Here is a 20136-nt window from a genome sequence, read left to right on the forward strand (position 1 = left end):
CGTGCGAGAAAAGCACAGCTCACCCAGGAGTCACACCGCACATATGAAGAGCTGACACAGCAAAAAAAGACACAAATAGTGCCGCCTGACAAGAATGCAAGCAGACACAGAAGAACACACAGCGAATGCACACAAGAGAGCAGACAACGTGGGGGGAGTAGAAATAAAATAAATCTTAAAAAAAAAGATAGAAGTGATTGCACCTACTCAACTTGAGGGTTAACCTCATTCTAAACATCTGTCATGGACCTCAGTTCCCTGTTTTGCTCTGAAAGAAAAGTTTGGGTGATTCTCTATCAGAGTAGCCTCCATGTTGGAAATTATTGAATTCTCCTCCCCCAGCCCCTTTCTCTATAGCCACATAGACTTGTTAAAAAAAGGAAAAAAAATCTTGAAACAGTACTTATTTTTTCCTTATACCCCCCCACACACACATAAATCATACTGAAATAAAGAAGTCTAGATATCTTACTATATGCCTCATTATCCTTAAATGAGCACAAGTCCCTAGAGTGGAGAAGATTATGTCGTAACAGCCCTATGTGTTTTCTTACCTAGTGTTTGCTCTTCGTACGCTCCTTCCGCACTGCTGCAGCCGACCTCACAGGATTCTCGCTATGGAAGGCAGGTAACAGGCCTGTTAGTGCAGCCTTGTACTGGTTTTACTGATAAGCCTCAACTTGTTGAAAAAGGAAAAAAAACTCTTGAAACCGTACTTACTTTTTCCTTCCATTTTTAACAATTTTATTGAGATATAATTCCACATTCATAAAATTCATCCACTAAAAGTTTAGTGACTTTCAGTATATTCACAGAATTGTGCAATCATCACCACAATCTAATTTTAGAAAATTGTCATCCTGTGACGCATTCTTATATGTTAGATGCTATTCCTTTCTATTCTTTTCATTTTGTTTAATCTGACTCTTGTCATTGTCAGCCACATGTTGACTAGCTGCCAAAAATACACAAAATTTCTTAGTAACAGTAGCAATAGCAGCATCACAATAGAATAAGTACTTGCACATGAACCTCATAGTATTTGGTTCCAAACTGGAACTCTCTCATGTTACATGATTAGGAAAAAATTACTTTTATTTTAAAGTATGGGATAGAAGACTAATCCTTCAGCTTTTATTTGATAGAATGGTGTGGTTTGTGTTTTAGGCACTAAAATGTTTGGTTTGTTTGTTTTGAAATTTGTATTCTAGTAACATATACAATCTAAAATGTCCCCATTGTAACCACATTCAAAGCTACATCTCAGAGGTGTTAATTCCATTAATGTGACTCTCAAGTCACTAAACTGATTTCATGACTCTCTAATGGAGTCATATCCCACAGTTTGCAAAAACACTGAGTACAACAATTCAATTATATGTTTGTTATATATATGTTTGTTATCTTGGTCAAATGTTTGGTGAATTAATAACCTCTACTTGTAACCAAGAATGATGCTTAAGGGTTACCTATCTATGTTATATGTCCATCCCTTCCTTGGGAAATTTAAAGTGACTATAAATTTTATAGTAGCTGAACTTTATAATGGATGTTTTAATACCAATGTTGAATTTAAGGCCTTCATAAACTTAATGACAATTAATATTTTGCCTCATTAGCCAAAAACAATAAATATTTTGATGACTGTGACACAAGTTTCCTAAAACTCTTAAATGCATTAACGTTATTAAAAAAAAAAAAGGCAAAAAACCTCAGAGAAAAGACACACATTGTAAAACTTCAACACAAAAGTGATCGATCTTCCTGCTCTCATTCAATTTATAATTATAATACTTAGGAAAACACGCTATTGTTTCTCATGATAATAGTGGAAACTATGACACAATGCCCTTGCCCTAATATCTCAGGTAGACAGGGGCTGTAACTTGCAAATACTGTCTAATGTTTGATCTGGGTACTAAAAGGAAGTGGAGCCTGATAAGCCCTAGTTTGCTTAGTTAAGGATTAATTTAAATACCTCAGGATTATTTAACTTAAAGGGTTAGTATGCTTTTCACAGCCTCTTTGTGAGTTTCAGTAAAACATGTTCAACATATTTAAGTGCAGAGAATAAACAGACCAAGTGGGAGTGAAATTATTACATAATGTGATACTTTTTCAAGGAAGGAAAAAAGAGATGGAAAAATATTTATTTGGAAATCTAGTTAGGGGAGAAGTGTGGGCTTATTTTTCCTGGAGTTTTTCAGGGGAAAATATATAAGAAAATCCCCATCTACGTGAGAATTTAAATGTCATCTCAAGTAAAGGCAAAGCTATCAATTTGGTTTTTGCTCTCTCTCCTCCTATCTCTCTTTTTCCTCCTTCTCTCCTTTCTTCCCTTTCTCTCTTTTTATACCCAATCCTGAAATCCACATGGAGGCAATCTAGTACTAGACTTCAAATGAGGTTATACAGTGTTTCTCAAGCTAAGAGTTGCCTACAGAGAATTGAGTGGTGGTTGGATCAAAGGGATTCACAGACTCCAAGATGGAGTCCCTGAATGGGGCACTTATCCAGCATATTCCAGGCTACTGAGCTGCCACTGCCACTGTGGAAGTCAGGTTCACTCCTCCCAGGCCCACATCAGCCTGCTGTCTCTGGCCTTGACCTTACCCCCACTTGGGCCATATTAGTAAGACCATCTTTATAATCATCCCTCTGGCTCTACCCTTGCGTGACCCAGATTGGGCACAGGAGCTGCCAGAACCTCTTCTTCTGTAACACGTTGAGGACACACCCAAATCGCCTCCCGAGATGACTCTGGTGAGCCTCTCCATATGAATTGTGGCATTGTTTCCTTAAAAAGTTATGATTCGTTCATTCAAAGACTTTTTGCTGAGTGCCTTTTATGTGCCAAGCACTGTTTCAGGCTCTAAAAACATGGTAATGAGCAAGACAGTTAAGTTCCCTTTCTTCATGGAACTTACATTCTCCTAGAAGGAGATAGACGACAGCCAGGTAACTAAATCAATAATACGATACACTCAGATAATGATAAGTGTGAGGAAGAAAAAGAAACCAGGCCATAGGCATGGGGCCTGACTAGACAGGAAGGAGACTTACTTTAGTTAGAGTGATCAGGATGGTGTGGAGGTGACACTCAAGTCAAGACCTGTGATTAGAAGGAGCTGGCCTTGCAGCGCTCTGGGGAAGCACAGAAGGAGCAGCCAACAAAGCCTTCAGGCAGGAATGGGCCGTGTAGTCGAGGAAGAAGGAAAAGCACAGAGAATAAGGGCGAGCAGCGCCAGGGAGGTCAGGCAGTGGGGAGGCAGTGGAGCCCAGACAGCCGGGAGTTTGTGTTTTTCTCAAATTGCAATGAGAAGCCACCATAGGGTTTTCAGGAGTGATATGATTTAATTTGTGTTTTAAATTATCAGGAATAAGCTATCTCACCGGCTATCATCATTTTCCAAGTTTTATTTTGCCAAGTTCTCAATTCCAAGACTATATCCTCCAAAGCACATGAACTGCCAACCTTCCAGGCTTCCTAGGTGGAGGCATTACAGGTTGAAGAGTTTGATTTCCTAAAGGTGTGGGCAGCTGAATATGTATTACTGTCAGTTTTGCTTTAAAGTGTGACATTTTATTAAAATAGCCAGTATAAATAGGATAGAATGTTTGCGTTGTATCATCACAGGTACCTGGGCAGCTTAATGATCCTGGGAGCCAGGAGCTTTCATTGCTTCTGCGTCCCTAGGCTGCTTCAACGCTTGAGAGACTTTCTCTTTCCCTGGCTTTCCTGACAGACACACTCTCCCTGGGGCCCGTTCTTGAGGGTGCTTTTGCTTTAATCATATAAAGGTGTTCTCAGAAAGCTTTAAAATCTCAATCAAAAGAGACTTTTAATTATCTATGTAGGGGGCTACTTTCCCCTCCTTTCTATCTCTTCTTAGGCAACCCCCACCTCCACTTACTCCTGAAGGGGAAAAAATCCCTCAGGTGCAGAATAACCACAGACTATTCAGAAAATATTCCGTTTAGTAGTTTCTGGTTTTGTGTTTTCCAGGAAAAGGGAATGCTTCTATTTTATTAAGGGGTGATCATTTACACTCCTTCCCCCATTTTCTCATCTAGCACAGGCACTATAGAGAGGTCTGTTCCCTAGTTTCAAGGGCATTTAAATAGAACAAAACATAGTTTTTAAATTGGGAACTAATGTAGTGTCTTCACACGCACCTATTGTCAAGTGACCTAAAATGAATTCTGAGGGGATGAGGCTTGGGACAGGTAAGTTTAACTGAAGAAGACTGAGTAGGAAAGGTCAAACTCCTAAGGCTTTTCTAAAGAAGAGGAAATCAAGTGTGAGGGGCTACTTAAGAGACCAGGGCAGCCCGAAGCAGCGGGAAACACTTGCAGGACGGGATGTTACTGAAGGCAAGCATTTTTGCTCTCTGTTTTGTCTCATGTGGGCTCTCAAGGAATGTCTTATTATCACAGCAGGAAAAAAAAAACAGCTGTGCTTCAAGATGTTGCTAAAGGATTTTATTGAATAAGGAAGAAAATGACAATTTATGAGTTCTCTTTTCATGTCCTCTATTTCATGATGAGCACTACAATTTGTGGGGAGGAAAATGAATGAGTAGAGATAAAGATATCCCTGGATGTGCTTCTTCTTTTCCCTTCCCCCTCCCAGGTGCAGGAACCAGACTAGGGTAAGAAGTGTATGTGTGAGTGTGTGTTTGTGTGTGTGTAATGTAGCAATATATGCACCAACAAAAGGATTATACATTTTTACATCTAGTGAAATAGCACCCCCAGGAAGAGTATTTCTATGCATTGAGAACACATCAAGTTTCTTCATAAGAATATATAATGTCTTATTTTAACGAGTTATTTAAAGAAAAAGGATAAAGACGTGAGATTAGATGACATCTTTGTGATTGCCAACTCACCTCACAAATGGTGGCAAAGGTATCATTCTGCACAGAAAACAAAAGGAAAGTAAAACTACTTAAAAGTTGTAAACAATTTTAATGACACTCAGCTATACATTTCTTCCAAATTAATTTCTTGTCCCACCACTAACAACCACTAAGAGAACACAATCCAAAAGCAAGGGAGCCCAGAGCTGGGGCCTTCTGTACAGTCAGTCCACTGGGCCAACAACCATAAAATAGTACGTTATCTGTGTCATTGGAAAAATGAAGCATCACAGCTACTAAAAAATCCCAGTCAACTAAGAGGTAATCTGTGATGGGTCAGGTAGAGAGTCAATGGGGTATTTTCAGACATCCAAGGGAGACAAAACTTGAATTAAAAGCTTCCAATAGCCCCAGCTAGCAAGGGCCAGCAAATTCCTCTGTTTTGTCCACTGCAGCATCCATTGCACTTCCTGGACTGTTGCCAGACAACAAATGCTGCCTCCCATTCATCAGTTCACGTCCTGACGGAGCACCTGCTACGTGCTGCTTGGTACTGGGTGCAGGGATACAGTGTGAACAAGGTGAACAGTATCCTGCCCTGCTGGAGCTTACATGTTGAGGTAAAAGATGATGAACAGAAGTAGACAAATATTTATTTAAATTAGCAGTTTGTGAAAAGTGCTACCAAGGGAAGGTGAAAGTGCTTTTAGAGAATAGACTAGCTCCTAAGGGAGTGCACACCTTCCCCCCATTTTGGTAACTACCAATCTGAGACACAAAGCCATACGTGAGAGTGGACAAAAGTAACTCCCATAATCAAGATCTCTCAGCACATACTAAGTAAGAAAAACTCTGAGGACTATATAAAAGGAGAGGTTAGTGTCCTCATGTAAGTCTTAACACTATATTTCTCTTTAATAGAAAATGATACTAGTATTTCCTAATGTTACAATGATTTTTAATGATTTAACCTCTGGAACAACCTGAACAAAGTTACCCACTTTTTAAAAAATTTTATGTATTTATTTCTATTTTTTTTTTCAGAAGGTACCAGGGTCTGAACCCAGGACCTCATGCACGGGAAGCAGGTGCCGAATCACTGAGCTACATCCACTCCCCAGTACCCACTTTTAAATGACAAAATTCTTATCCACATGGTAAGAGTACTTATAATGCGCCAGGCACTAGCCTTAGGAGGAAGATTTTATTATCCTAAGTCATTGATGAGGAAACTAAAATACCAATACTTAGTGAAGAAGTTTCATAGTAAGTGGCAAGGCCAGGATAAATGAAAACTGAAAAATAAAGTGCTAGGGATGTATTTCCTACATAGAGTGGAGTGAACATGGGAGTTTGTGGCCTTTGGGTTAGATTTCTACCATGTTTCCTGCAGAGAAGCTTGGAAAATGACCTTGGGACCTGCTATTCAAAGTGCAGCCCTCGGGCCAGTAGCAAAGGTATCACCTGGAACTCGTCATATATGCAGAATCTCAGGCTCCCTTCCAGTCCTACTGAATCAGAATCTGCATTTTTATAAGATATCCTGATAATTAAACATTAAAGCTTTGGAAGCATGGGCCTGGGAAATTTAACAAGTACCTACCATTCTTCAATCTACCAAAAGCCCTTTAGAGTTAGAGTACTCAGGCCTCCCTGGGCATCCCCGGCTACAGGTTTGCATGGTCTTTGCTTGTCCTACATGTGCAGTCATACCAGTAGATTTCAACCTTTTTTCCATTACTCTCTATACTTAGGCTGCCATATTTTTCCTTCAGAGTCAAGGAAAGAATGAAAAAGAAATGGCAATTCTAATAGGATCATTTTAGAGCAGTTTTATCTTGAAGGAAGTATCACTATCAAAGCAGAAACATAATTCATACTTACACACTTTAATGCACACTTTTCCTGATCAACAGAGTTCCAAAAATGACATCCTTGTATGCACTGCAAGAATCAATAGGAGTCAATGGTGACTGAGGAAATGAGACTTTCTGTTGTCACTTGAAAGTGCAATATAACAACAAAAAGTATAGCCCTGTGTTTTAGAAGAGAAGTCATCCAAGGAAGCTGTGGACTCAAAAGGACCAGGACCTTTGGGATTCTAACAGACAGAACAGGTCTTGGTGTGGTTCATCACTGGGTGGGGGTTGGGGGGTGGAGTAGTTTGTGGAGTTAAGCACTGTTTTGGGTTCTGTTAAGCCCTGGAACCCTGAGAGCACCCAATCTCAGGGTGCACGTTGTCCAGTGTGGATAGTTAGTTGGCAATAGGGTAAGTCCAGAACAACATGGCATCAAGTGCATCATGCGTCCATGATGCAACAAGCAAAACTTAAATGGGTGGACAATTTAGGGAAGACTGCTGTCTACTAGCCACAGGGTTCCATTTGCTTGATGGAAAGAAGGAAGTAGGAGCTCTGGTAGGAGAAGAGTTGGCCCCCTGAAGGGTTCCCATCATACAAATGAGGTATAAGGTGGATACCGTATTTCAAGAACAAACTAAAAGCCCCATTATTAGGATGAGAGGACAAAAGCCCAAAAACTGATCTCAAAGAGAGCATGCCTGGGTTTTGAGTTTGAGAACCAGACCTATCTAATTATGATTGAGTTCTAGATGCTAGAGAAGGGCTGGACTGCAACAGAGTCAATCAACTACAGCTTTGGAATTCACCTGGGCCTAAGAGGAGCCTTCAAAACCATGTCAAGGCAGACTTGCTATTTCCTAAGCCAAAGGAAATGACAGAATATCCCCTTCTCATAAACATGGCTCTTAAATTAATGGGAGGGGACCAAGTTTTCAAAGACTGAAAGCATTTTCCCTCCTGTAGCACAGTGACTACACACCCTCAGGAGCAGAGGATGCTGGCTTCTTATTCATTGAGACATTATAGGCCTATGAAAATGATTCAAACATACAACAAAAAATGAGCTTCAACATAAAAAAAGAAAAGTGCAAAGATATAAATTCTACCAAGCATAACTTTATTTCAACTAATCATCTGCAATTTAACTTAACTCCTATGTAATTGTATGTAAATTATATATACCATGGGATAGAAGAGCATTTAAATATATTTATTATGAGGTAAGGCAGGGCCTCCAAAAGTAAAAGAACCTAAAAATTCTGAAGGTATAAAATCAAACAGGTAAAGTCTCAGAGATGTGGATTTTGAGGGCATTAGCCCTGATTGGGTGAATCTTACTTTCCTTAGAAAAGAAATTTCTTGAGAAGCAATGCATTCTTTTACAATTATTATTTGCCATGTGCCAGGGAGTAAGAGTAGTAAGTACTTCAAGGGACACAGAAATAAAGATGACAGCTGTTACCGCAAGAAGTCTGCAATCTTGAATAGTTTAAATAATACTTTAAAAAGTATGTTTATGAAGTTCTTAAGAGAAGAAGTATTTCCATCATTTTCAGAAATGCCCACATAAATTATTGTAATATTTATTTAAAAATGTTTATTTATTCATAAACTATCTCCCAACAAATAAAATTTCCCTAAAGCAAAAATTGGTTAGCCTAGTTTGACATATGAAACGTCTTTCTCATCTTAAAAATCCCTCCTTCCTATTTCCCTTCTCTTTCCTTTTCACATTCAGGATTTTTGTACTTGACCACCGACAGTTTGCTACTCAATCCCGGCAGTTTGGCTTTCAACATACAATGCCCTGAAAATTTCTCCCAAAGCTACCCCCGACCTCCTAGTGGGCAAAATGGACCCCATTCTCCTTCCCTTACTTGGCTTTTCTGCACCTGGACCGCACTGAACATTCCCTCATGGGCCACCCTGACACCTGATTCCCTTCTCCTCTCTCCTCCTCAGTCTTCTTCACTGTCTCCTTTTTCCTCTCTCACCCATTATGTGTTTGTGTGCTTTCTTCTGCTTTTCTCTTCTTGCTCTTTAAGTTCTCCAGAGCCAACTCTTCCGCTACCTCAGCTACCCTTCCCTAGACTCAAAAAATCCCCAAATTTGTTACTTCAGCTAAGATGCCCTCCTAACCTAAGCATCCAATTGCCTGCTGGACACGGCCACTTAAGTCTTACAAAACACGTCAAATGCAGCGTGTGGAACAACAAATCCCATGTTTTATTTTCTGCTCTCACACCTCCTCTTTTCCTGCTGTATTTTCCATTAATGTCCTACAATCTTCCAAGCTGCCCAAACCAGGAACCACAGCATCTTCTTCTCCTCTCATAACCCTTCCCTCCTGCCCCACCCCACCCTGCACAATCCAGCACCAAGTCCTATTCACTCACCGCTTCATTAACTGAAATCCCTCTGACTTCCTCACTCACTTGCCCCTGCTTTTCTCCTGTGCCCATCCCCTCTGGCTAACAGCATTTAGAGCAATTTTTTTTTTTAAACAATATCTGATCACATCCTTCTCTTATGTCAAAATTTTTGGTAACTCTTCTTCCACTTCCCCACCCACCATACACATGACCCATTTTCCAAGCAAACTGAAATAGTCTTTACTTCCCTAAACAAGCCAGACTGCCTTGTTCGGGCCATAGTGCCTTTGTGCCATGGCACAGAGGCTCCCTCTGACTAGTATACTTGCTCCCTCTAGTCTCTCTAGAACATTCTTTATTTTGCAAGTTCTATTCAAAGACCATGCAGGCTAGTCCATGCATCCTCTTGCATGTTCTCTTTGCCCCTCACGCACGCTTCTATTCTGGCCACAGTTTCATGTAAGTGAGGCTCTCTCTCCTACCCTATTTTACTCAGCCTTCAATCTCTAGTGCCTGTTACAGTGCCTGCTTCATACTTAACTTTGAGTGACTAGTCACAAAACACTTGTTGAAAAAATAAGTACATGTACAGAAAAGTAATAAAGTCATAAAATGTTATCATCAGAAGAAACACTGGAGATCATCTAGTCCAACATGCTCAGATAACACAAAGGAAAACTAAGTCTCAGAAATATTAAACAGTTTTCCCAAAGCCACCCAGCTACGTAGAGTCAAAATCATGGACTTGTATTATACGTCTTGTGCTCTTTCCACTCCAACACACTGTCCCTGACTTTATTTTTGAATACGCTAGAATTCAGACTTTTCAGTATTTTAGAGGGACCTTACACCAGCAAGTACAATTAGCAATTGTTCTTATTGTAATAAAATCTGACCATTGCCCCTTTTTTATCAACACAAATACTGTAAAGTTCTTAACAAGGGAAGCAATTACTCACCGGTTCACTCAGATTATACGGTGTGCCAGTCTCCAGCTGCCTACCCTGGAATGAAGAGGGAGGTAATAAACACCAGTTCTTAACATTGTGTTCAGAGTAACCACCACCACTTTTCTTTAAAAGCTTCCTGGAATAGTGTTGCCTTCTCAGTGTTTTCTAACTGTGAAGTAAGAAGTCAGATGTTTTAAAGTCACTTAGTTGTTAAGTCAGACAAAATGCCAGAGCAAATTATGAATGTAAATGCCTAAGAATTCTGCAGAAAACCCAAAGGAGAAGGTGAGAGTGTGGCTTTAAAGAGTGGTTTAAGGACAATGGAAAGATTCTCAGGCAGAACTAATAAACTTGTGGCATTACTCATTGAAAGACTTTGGGATTAGAGATGAGTTGTGTTCAGATTTTTCTTTTTATAAAGCAATCCTATCAAGGGCAGAGAAACAAATGCAAAGTCAGACTTCTTTATATATTAAAACACATGATTACTCTATTTATTTCTCACATACACATTTTAAGAACATTTGTGTACTAAGGGAAAATGAAAGAAATGGGAACTAAGGGCGAAAAATCTAAATACTGTACATCCTCTTCCCAATCATGCTTTGAGCGGAGTTCTTCACAAACACAAGTGCTTGACAAAGGATGGCAATACTGGGCTTTGGATACTCAGAGAAGTCCCCAGATAGTGTTACAAAGATATGACCTAATGTTTAACCTCCCTCACTGAGTTGCCTTAGAATTATAAGCAGAGGAAAACAAGTGAGTACTTCTAGTAGCTCCATTTGGTACTGATCAGAACCTCCCCTTAAGCAGCTTGCAGAATTGGAACCCATTGAATTGGAAAGCTAATGAATCCAGCAAGGCACGGGGCATTTTTCCTTGGCTTACCTAACACAACAGGCAAAATATGTCCCAGGAGGTGCTAGAAAGTTCAAATGTGATTCCATTGGGGGTTTAAACCTTCTGAACAGCCACGCTTTTCAGAGGTGGGGAGAAGACATTCCACCACGAACCTCACTTTCTCTCTTTTCCATGGAAGCCATCCACTTTGTTCTTCATTCTATATCCCAGCACTTAGAACTGTGTGTGATGGATAATAGGTGTTCAATAATATTTACTGAAAGAATACATTCATGAATTCAAGGTCACATTCCACTTAGGAATGCCCCAGAAGACCTGTGCCTTGGAAGCATTAGCTAGCGGCCGAGCACTGTGGGAGTTTACTTGAGAAGTAATCAGGCGCAGGAACCAAAGAATAAATGTTGCCTTTTATTTCTCTTATATGATGTGCAAATGAAGAATCCTCTCAGCGCTATTACCTGACAAGTTACATTTGTAGGGAAAGGAGAAAGATATCTAATACATTTTTGGTTTTAGATAGTAAGTACTTAGCACATAAGAACTGTACTTTTTAGATTAATTGCACAGCCAAGTGCTTAACAGTGCTTTGTTTCCATGATTTTCTTTTTTTCAGAAAGAAGTTTTTGATCCCCCTTTCCTCAATACAATGATATAAATGCAAGTAGAAGATAGTGAATTTATGATTGAGTTTTTTCCTACCCTTGCACAAATGCATTACTTCATAAAAGCCTTATCATATTTTCTTAACATAACTTAAAAAAATTAACATCTTTTGTAATTTGCCTAGTCTTAAAAGATACATTACTTTTTACTTATTTTCATTTTAAATATGCCCACTTAGTAATTAAAACAAGTTAAATTGTTCTTAACTAGAAGTAGTTCGGAAATTTCACTGAATTGCTGTTATTACCACTCCCTCTGGAAATACACTTCTATGGTACTGTTTTTGCAAATGCAGTACTATTTTAAACTTTTTTGCTAGAAATTTTCCAGAGTCTTCCTTTAAAGCTGCTTTTGCCCATAAATGAAACAGTGTCACAGCAGATTGTGTAAAAGCCCACATGTTCATATTGACAGTCATTACTTTGTGTGTAATAAACAGCAGTGTTTGTAACTGAAAAAAAGAGAGAAAGGAGAGGACACCCTGATTTGAAGCAAGTCAGGGAACAAGCCAAGGAACCCCAAGGACTGCCAGCAGCCTGCACCGGAATGTCTTTGAGGAGAAAGCATTGCTTTGCTGGCACCGAAATTTTGGACTTCTGTCCTCAAAATCTTTGGCAGAAGGAAAAAATCATGAACATGAAGAACAGAGGAGATCAAAGGAAAGAAGGAAGAAGCAGAGAAAAAAAGAATGACACAGGAAGAGAGGGAGGCCCAGGGCTTGATGATGCAGTTTCTGATAAATAACCTGCCCTGTGATGTTGTCCAGTTTTTTCCCTCCTCTGTGAATGGGGTGGACAGTCACTCCCACCAAGTAGTGACAGGAGTCAACCGCTAGAATATAAAAGTCTGATGTGACTGGGACTCAACAGAAATACATCGAGAAGGATGAAACTCATCCAATTCAGTCATATTTTTGCCCTGCAATTTTCAAAACCAAAGTACCTGGAGTGTCTATGGAAACACATTGCAATGTCCCATCTCTTGTGTCTTTCTGAATGTCATCTGACATTGCCTGCTTCTTTTCCTCTGTTAAATGCATAGCATATCTGTGAATATTTATTTCAGTGAACAAAAGTGAGAGCTCCAAGATTCCAGAGAAGCGTCTTCCTAGTTTCCGTGATAGAGGGAGCAACATCCTGGGTTCAGAGTCACTCTTTGTTCTTATATTTGGAAACATATGTTGCTGAAATGATGCTTAACTTTTTTCTTTTTTAGAAAAGTAGTATTCCTTTTGTCCTTCTAACCCTACCCTACATCCATACTCTTTTTAATCCTGTTAGCAGGAGAGGATCTAGCCAGGGGTAGGCACAGATGGTCCAGGAAGCAGGCAGTTTTATCCTTTCCCTTAATGATAGAGAATGTGACAAAAACTTTCTCCTGTGAGTGAGTAAAGTTTGGAGTCTATAGTTTTTCTGGTACCTACAATCCTTACTATTCATTTGGAAGCTGCTTTATGCAGAAAGAGGCCAAGGTAAAGTTTCCTTCCCTCTTATCCATTACCCTAGTACATTTCCTTTATATTTCTCCTGGCTGTAATCTTAAAATTTACTGCCACCTTAGAATGTTAGGCAGCATCCTAAGAAAGATTCTCCTGGTGATGTGAGGAGCCTAGTCAACCCTGAATGGTCTTAAAATCTTTGACTTTGTATCACAAATCTGCCACTTATGTTTTATATGACTTTGGGATAAGTTATCTATATTTTCTGAAACTCATTCATCATCCTTAAAATGAGTATAGTAGCATACTTCACAGATTGTGAGAACTAAAAGAAATAATCTATGCAAGGCACCCAACTCTAAGAAAAGTGAGAAACAGATGGGAGTCACTTAACCCATCTGGGGTTCAAACTCTTTATCATGATATGAAGGTGTTAGAGGTTTGCAATAATTAACAAGCTGTAGCTCAGTTTCCCCTGATATGCACTGGGAAAAGGCTAACCCCATCCCCCATAAGCCTACATGTCCAAGGGCTTGGCACTTCCCCACAGGTTAAACAAAGAAACCACATAGAGAGAGAGTAAAGGGAAATGAAAACCTTCCCTAACTACATTTTAGAGGGAGATAAAATTCCTACAGAACAAAGAAACATCTGTTCCTGCAGCATGGCAAAACCCACTATCTTCTAGTCACTATCAGGAAAAATGTTCACCTCTAGGGCTTCCTATTGGCCCCTGTACTTCACTCAGACCCTCAACCCCCTCCCACTGACCATCATTTCCCTGCCTAGGAAAGTTCTGTATAAAATTCAAATCCCCCCCTTCCAGGAATGGGCTGAAGTCTGTTCTTCAGACCCTCTCCATTGGGAGAGCTTCTCAATAAATTCTTTCTTTATCTATAGTCACATCAGTCTCCGTGTCCCAGTAAGCGCCATATTTTCTCCAACAGAAGGTGTCCGCCTAAGTAACACGGTGCACATTATGGGTCAGGTACTCTTAGTGCTTCAGGAGCAGTAGCTTAGAGAGTCTCCGCTCTAGAAGACTGTAGTACTATTGTCCCTCTGTAAGAGATTAGGAACCTGGGCCTTAAAGACAGCAATTACATACCCAAAGTCACACGGGGGACTGGTAGGGTCAGGACTACCTGACTGTAGAAGGCTACTCTCACCTACCGGTGTTTCATAGGTATAGTAACCCCATTTAAGAGATAAATAAGATCTACATGCTGACAAAACATTGTAAGGAAGAGGGAGAGAAAACCCATGCTCATGTAAATACTGGACTGCTTTTTAAAAAAATCCTTGGGAAATTTTACTTCAAAGATAACTCTTAGAATTATATCATTTATGTGGAGACAGTGGCCGCGGGAGCTGCTGAAGGCAGGGAGAGGGAAAAGGAGGTGTGATATGAGGGCATTTTCAGGACTTGAAGTTGTCCTGAATGACATTGCAGGGACAGATGCAGGACATTATATATCCTGCCATAACCCACTGAATGGACTGGGAAAAAGTGTAAACCACAATGTAAACTACAATCCATGCTGCGCAGCAGTGCTCCAAAATGTATTCATCAAATGCAATGAATGTACCACACTAATGAAAGAAGTTGTTGATGTTGGAAAAGTGGAGTTTGTGGGGAGTGGGATACATGGGAAGCTCCTATATTTTTTTAATGTAATATTTTGTGTGATATATGTATTTTTTTAAATAAATAAAAAATATATTTTAAAAAAGATAACTCTCAGATGTGGTAACCTATCTTATGCAAAGTAAAATGTTTACTTTCCATGAAATTATTAATTTTTGGCCACATTCTTAATGTGTTATCCTGAATTGTAACCTATTTTTTAGAATGCATTTTCTTGCACGTGGGTTATTTCAGACATCACATAACGTAATTTTTAAAAAGCTAAAGGACGGACACTGTAATTTTCTTGTTCTATTTTAAACAATAAGGTAACCGAGTTGTTTCTTGATGACCATAAAGTCACATTAGAATTATATCATTGATGTGCTCCTTTGGACAGTTCCCAAAATTAGAATAAACAGGCTGAAGGGATTGCCCATGAAGTAGTCTTGGGCAAGGAACACTTTTCTGTAATCTGCAGTTTTTTCCCATTCTCCTCATCCTCAACATAGCTAATATTAATATTTATTGAGTGATTCCTATGGTCCAGGCACTCTTGTAGTGTTTTACAAGTAAGCTCATCTAATCATCTCTACAATGGCAGGTACAATTCTACAATCAAAGCAAACGGAGGTTTAGTAATTTGTCTAAGAGCTGGGACTTCATCTAGAGAAGGTGCTCTCAACCCTGGCACCATATGCCTCTGATCATCTGCTCCAAATTCACCTTCCCTGCTTTGCACTTTTGGGACCTCTCCAGTTCACCCTAGTTCTACCTGCTCCAATTACCTGCTTCCAAGACACAAACACCATCCCAAGTCTTAAGTCCTCTCAACAAAACACCGACTTCTTGGTACCAATTGTTCCACCCTGCCCACCTCAGCTGAATTACATTCATTCTTCACTTCCTACACTAGTAAGTGGGACAGAGCAGAATGATCTGCTTTTTTATCCCACATAGGCCACTTGCACCCAGTACTACACTTTTAAAAAGTTACCAGTACTGTCTACACTTAGTGTTCTTATCTGGGACTTAAGTAGGATAATATTTAATTCAGAAGGTTCTGTGAAGATTTAATTATTATTATAGTATATTGCCAGGCATTTAGAATTCAGTTATTAACATTGTGTAACAAACTTGCTCTCAAGAGTCTTTTCCATACATACCTTTCTCCACAGATCAATTTCTTGACATGTACTTGAGGGCTTACAGGTTTATTTCCCTTTTTAATTTTGACATTTAGTAACCATTGTTTTCTAGAAATCTCTCCATGTACATCCTAATGAACAGATCACTATCTACACCTTTGCCAGTACTGTTATACGTACTTTTATTTTTGCCAGTTTGGTAGAAGAAAAATAATCTATTTTTATTTTGCCATCTGTGGTTGCTGTAAGGTTGAAAATCTTTTACAAACTTTGTAGCCATTTGTATTCTTTTGTGAAATGGTTGTTTATATTTTAAGCTTGTTTTCTTAGTCTTCAATAATGCTTTTATGTATATTATGTAATAATGCTTTTATGTATATTATGTAAATGATTTTAGGTATATTAAGGTTGTTAAAATTTTATCATATGTAATACTTAATTTTTCAGCTTTGTTTTTTATTGTATTTATTTTATTGTCATGCAACAGTTTAAGTTTCTAAGTAGTCAGATTTGTTGTTTTCTTTTAGGGATTTGGGATTTTTAAATTAGGCTATTAAAATAGGCATTCCCCACCCCAAGATTATAAAAAGACTCACCCCTAGTTTTTTTAATACTTTCTAGTGTGTAGTTTTGCTTTGTTTTTCTTATTTATCTATTTGTATTTAAATTATATATATATTTAAATACCTGCTTGAATCTGGAAGTGATGCAAGGATTCACTTTTTATTCAAAGTGGCTAGTCTCACTTTGGTTTGAATTGCCATCTTTTGTCATATTCCACATTCCCTTATATCCATGGTTCTATTTTTTCACTGTATTTTGTCTTACTGGCCCATCTTTTCCTACTTCAGTGCAAGCTGTGCTAATTTCTGGATATTTTATCGATTTTTTTTTCAATTACAACTTTGTTCTGTTATCTTGTTTTAAAATTTAAAGTTGATATATTAAAAGGGTATTAAGTGTACATTATTTTCCCACAGAATAATCTTCTGTACTTATTATTTCTAAAGTCTCTTAGTTGATTCCTATGAAACTTTAGATGCAAATCCAAAGAAAAATGTATGGTCATTGTTTTTTTTACTGTTGTAAAAACTATAACACATAGTATTTATATTGATAGAAATTTTAGCTTCTCAACATGCTGTAACCTCCTATAGTTATCACATAATTTTCCTTTCTTGTATTCCCAGTTTCATCCAGCACTGAGAAGAAAATACATCAAAGCTCAGGAACATCCATTGTCTTGAATTGAGACTTCTAATGCAGAACTTTTTTAACACTAGTTTCTCAGTTGCTGAGAAGTGCTACTCAGAAGAAGGGTTTTATTGCCAAAAATATTTGGAAAACTGTGATTAAACGAAGCCTTTAATATGCTATTTCGTCCTATGGATCTACAAAAAGATGTAGCAAAATACACATAAATAACTTAACAATGAATCTTCTTTTTTCTTTTTCATAAAGGATCTTATAATCCTAGTGTTCAAGAGAACAATACCTGTTTTTTGTTTGTTTTTCTGCGGTACATGACATACAGAATTGAAAATACTAAGCCAGTTTACACATGCAATTAATACATGTGGATCCCTCAATTAATGCAAAATTTCCATGTTTAAGCACAAAACTATGACTTGCACATCTACCAGCAATTCTAACAGTTCTGTTTTGTTTTGAAGAAAAGATGTCTCAGTGCCAAGAATGACCCAGTAAAATCAAAGATGACCTTCAAAGGAAATATAAATCAGATGGCATGGATAAAAATTTCAGGCGATTTAATATATAGAACCCTTTAAATACCCTCCCCTGATCTATGGCTCTGTTCAATTATTCATCCACCTCCCTTTTGTCCCTCCAGCTCCTGAGTGGGAGGCCCAGATGGGGGGCATTTATCACAGGCATTGGTCAAATTGGCAGACCATGTCTTTCTTGTAGTCACCACCACACCAGCTGTGCCGTTCTCTGGAGGCGGTGAATGGAAGGCAGCTCAGCAAAGGAACAAACTGTCTACTCCTACACCAAGCCCTGGCATCAAGAAGCCCACACACACACAAAAGAGAAGATAAAAATAAACTAAAATAAAATAAAACTGAAATATTGGAAAGAACCAAAATTGGTTTCAATAGTAAGCAAGTTAACAAATATGTTGTGGTGGTACATTCACATGATGAAATACTCTAAATACATTAAAGACCCTGTCTCCAAAACAAACAAACACTTTAAGGGCATGGCATGGGAAAAGCTCACATTATAATGTTAAATGAAAAAATTAGGTGTGTAACTGTGTACATTTAAGAGGAAAATACTGAAAGAAAATATAACCAAACATTAATAAAGGTGAAATTTTAGGTTTTATTCCCTAAATTTATTCTTTTCCATTTATAAATATTTTACAATGAAGTTGTATTCCTGTTATTATCAGGGAAAAATAAAATAATTTTAAAGAAAGAAAACATTTAAGTGCCCCCTTTTCTATTTTTAAATGTGGGTTACAACTGTAAAAATCACAGCATAAAATCCTAGATTAATTGCAATGAAGTCTGCAGCAAAGATTCATATGAAACACCAGACTATAAAAATAAAAACTGCTACTACCCATAGTAAGCCTAAGAAGTGTTTTACACTATAGTTCAAATTAAACCAAAAGAATGAAACAAGTACATTTATTTTTTAATGTATCACAAAATTCTATCTCCAATACTTTTAGCACAATGAGTACTGTATTTGGTACTTTCATTATTTTTTAAAGTTTAACTTTAAATAGTGTCATACATTAGCTATCATGCTATTTTCTTTGTCTTTAGATATGATGAGTATGTCTTTCCCTGAATATTTTCACATAAGAAATACAAAAAGAGTGTATTTTTCATTACAGTGTTCTGTATGTTTTTATATATTTTGTATGTTATTTGTATATATGAATAAGTTTTGGATATTTGGATTTTAAAGTTGACTCAGTGACTGCTTTAAGCACAAATAAATCACAATAACTGAGAAAAATATTATACTATATGTATAGGAAGCATGACACCCAGAAAAGAGAAGAAAACACAAATTTCCATAGCAAAAAACTTATCACTGAACAAATAACAAACACACCAAAAGAAATAAAGGGATTTACAATTGTCTGCTTTTAAATGAAAATGTTGTTTTACATGGCCTCTACATCTGCTTTCCTTGGTCTTCTGACTCCCTGAACTGACATACAACCACAATATAAATAATAGTTTGTCTGGAACTAAAAGATATTAATTACTCTGTGGCAAAATCTAGTTCATGCTTCAAGACCTATATAAATGATTTTGTAATAAATGAGTTTGAATTAGGATTTTGAAAGCATGCAAAATTGATTCTATTTAAGCCTCTTTTACCCAACCCTCCCCCAGGCAAAATCTGAGCAGATAACTTAAGAAAATAAAAGAGCCCTGTCCCCCTTTTGCAATGATAAAAATCCCTAACTTATTTCAGAAAAACAATCTTTCTTACCTTGATATACTTCTCATGAGAAAATGTCACAAAATAATTCTATCAGCTATAACAAGATGAATTCTGCATGTTCTAGTTCCTGCAAAGATAAATATTAGGTTGCTGAAACTTACCAGGTTATTTACACATGACTTTAGGCAGCTGTTTAAGACTGTACAATGCACCACAGAAATCCATATGCAGCCAAGAGTTGCAAATGTGAAAAGTTTCAGAATAAGCCAGTAAACGTTCTTCATTACTTCACCAATGGCGGATTGTTAGATGGCCGTTCTTCTAATTTTCTCCATTTCACTATATGAATTCTTTGGGTTTCATTACTTCACTTGAGTGTGTAGAGGAGTTTTTGTTTTGATGTATTAGAATATCTTTGTCTTTTAAAATAATATTTTGGCCCTTTAGAGATTCATGATAAATGTGTAACATTCGCATAGAGCTATTTCATAACTTCCTTTTACTCTCATAAATGAAAGTCACTCACCGACTAAAGGTTAGGTCCTAGAAGAGTGCTTCACATGGAAGGTAAACAAAGTAGAAAACGCAAATTGCATTTCAGCGTGACACATGCACACTTGAACCTGGACTGCTTTGGGGGGTCATCCACCACCTTACTTCTTTGAGGTTTGGTTCAACTATGCAGGAAATTGAATTTTGACCATCTATCTATACTTCAGGAAACAGTCGCATGATTATAATAAAAATCATGGGGAAAGTTCAAGTGTCTAAGTCAAGTAATGCAGTAGAGAGGGAAACAGAACCTTTGAAACCAAACCCATATTTTAAAATTAAAAAGCAAACAAAACTGCAATTAGGAGAAAAATATTCTGAGGGTGAGTTAAAGACAAGGACATTTGTTAGAGCTCTCAGAATTTTACT

General features: G+C 37.9%; 1 protein-coding gene across 4 annotated transcripts in view; it reads right to left on the reverse strand.

Annotated features, from left to right (window-relative positions):
- Window positions 1–19881, reverse strand: part of ROS1 (ROS proto-oncogene 1, receptor tyrosine kinase) — a 132054-nt gene extending 112173 nt beyond the window's left edge. For 3 of the 4 annotated variants that reach the window (XM_058307326.2, XM_058307324.2, XM_058307323.2), the window contains exons 1-5: window positions 19377–19881; window positions 10056–10100; window positions 6747–6806; window positions 4893–4919; window positions 555–615 (exon numbers count right to left, since the gene is read on the reverse strand). In XM_058307326.2, the coding sequence (XP_058163309.1) occupies window positions 555–615; window positions 4893–4919; window positions 6747–6806; window positions 10056–10100; window positions 19377–19499 (316 nt within the window). In that variant the 5' untranslated portion in view covers window positions 19500–19881. The remainder of the gene's footprint in view (window positions 1–554; window positions 616–4892; window positions 4920–6746; window positions 6807–10055; window positions 10101–19376) is intronic. The other variant, XM_058307325.2, reaches the window with a different exon arrangement.
- Window positions 19882–20136: the final 255 nt, after the last annotated feature.

Source organism: Dasypus novemcinctus, chromosome 11 (genome assembly GCF_030445035.2).
Source record: "Dasypus novemcinctus isolate mDasNov1 chromosome 11, mDasNov1.1.hap2, whole genome shotgun sequence".
NCBI lineage: Eukaryota > Metazoa > Chordata > Mammalia > Cingulata > Dasypodidae > Dasypus > Dasypus novemcinctus.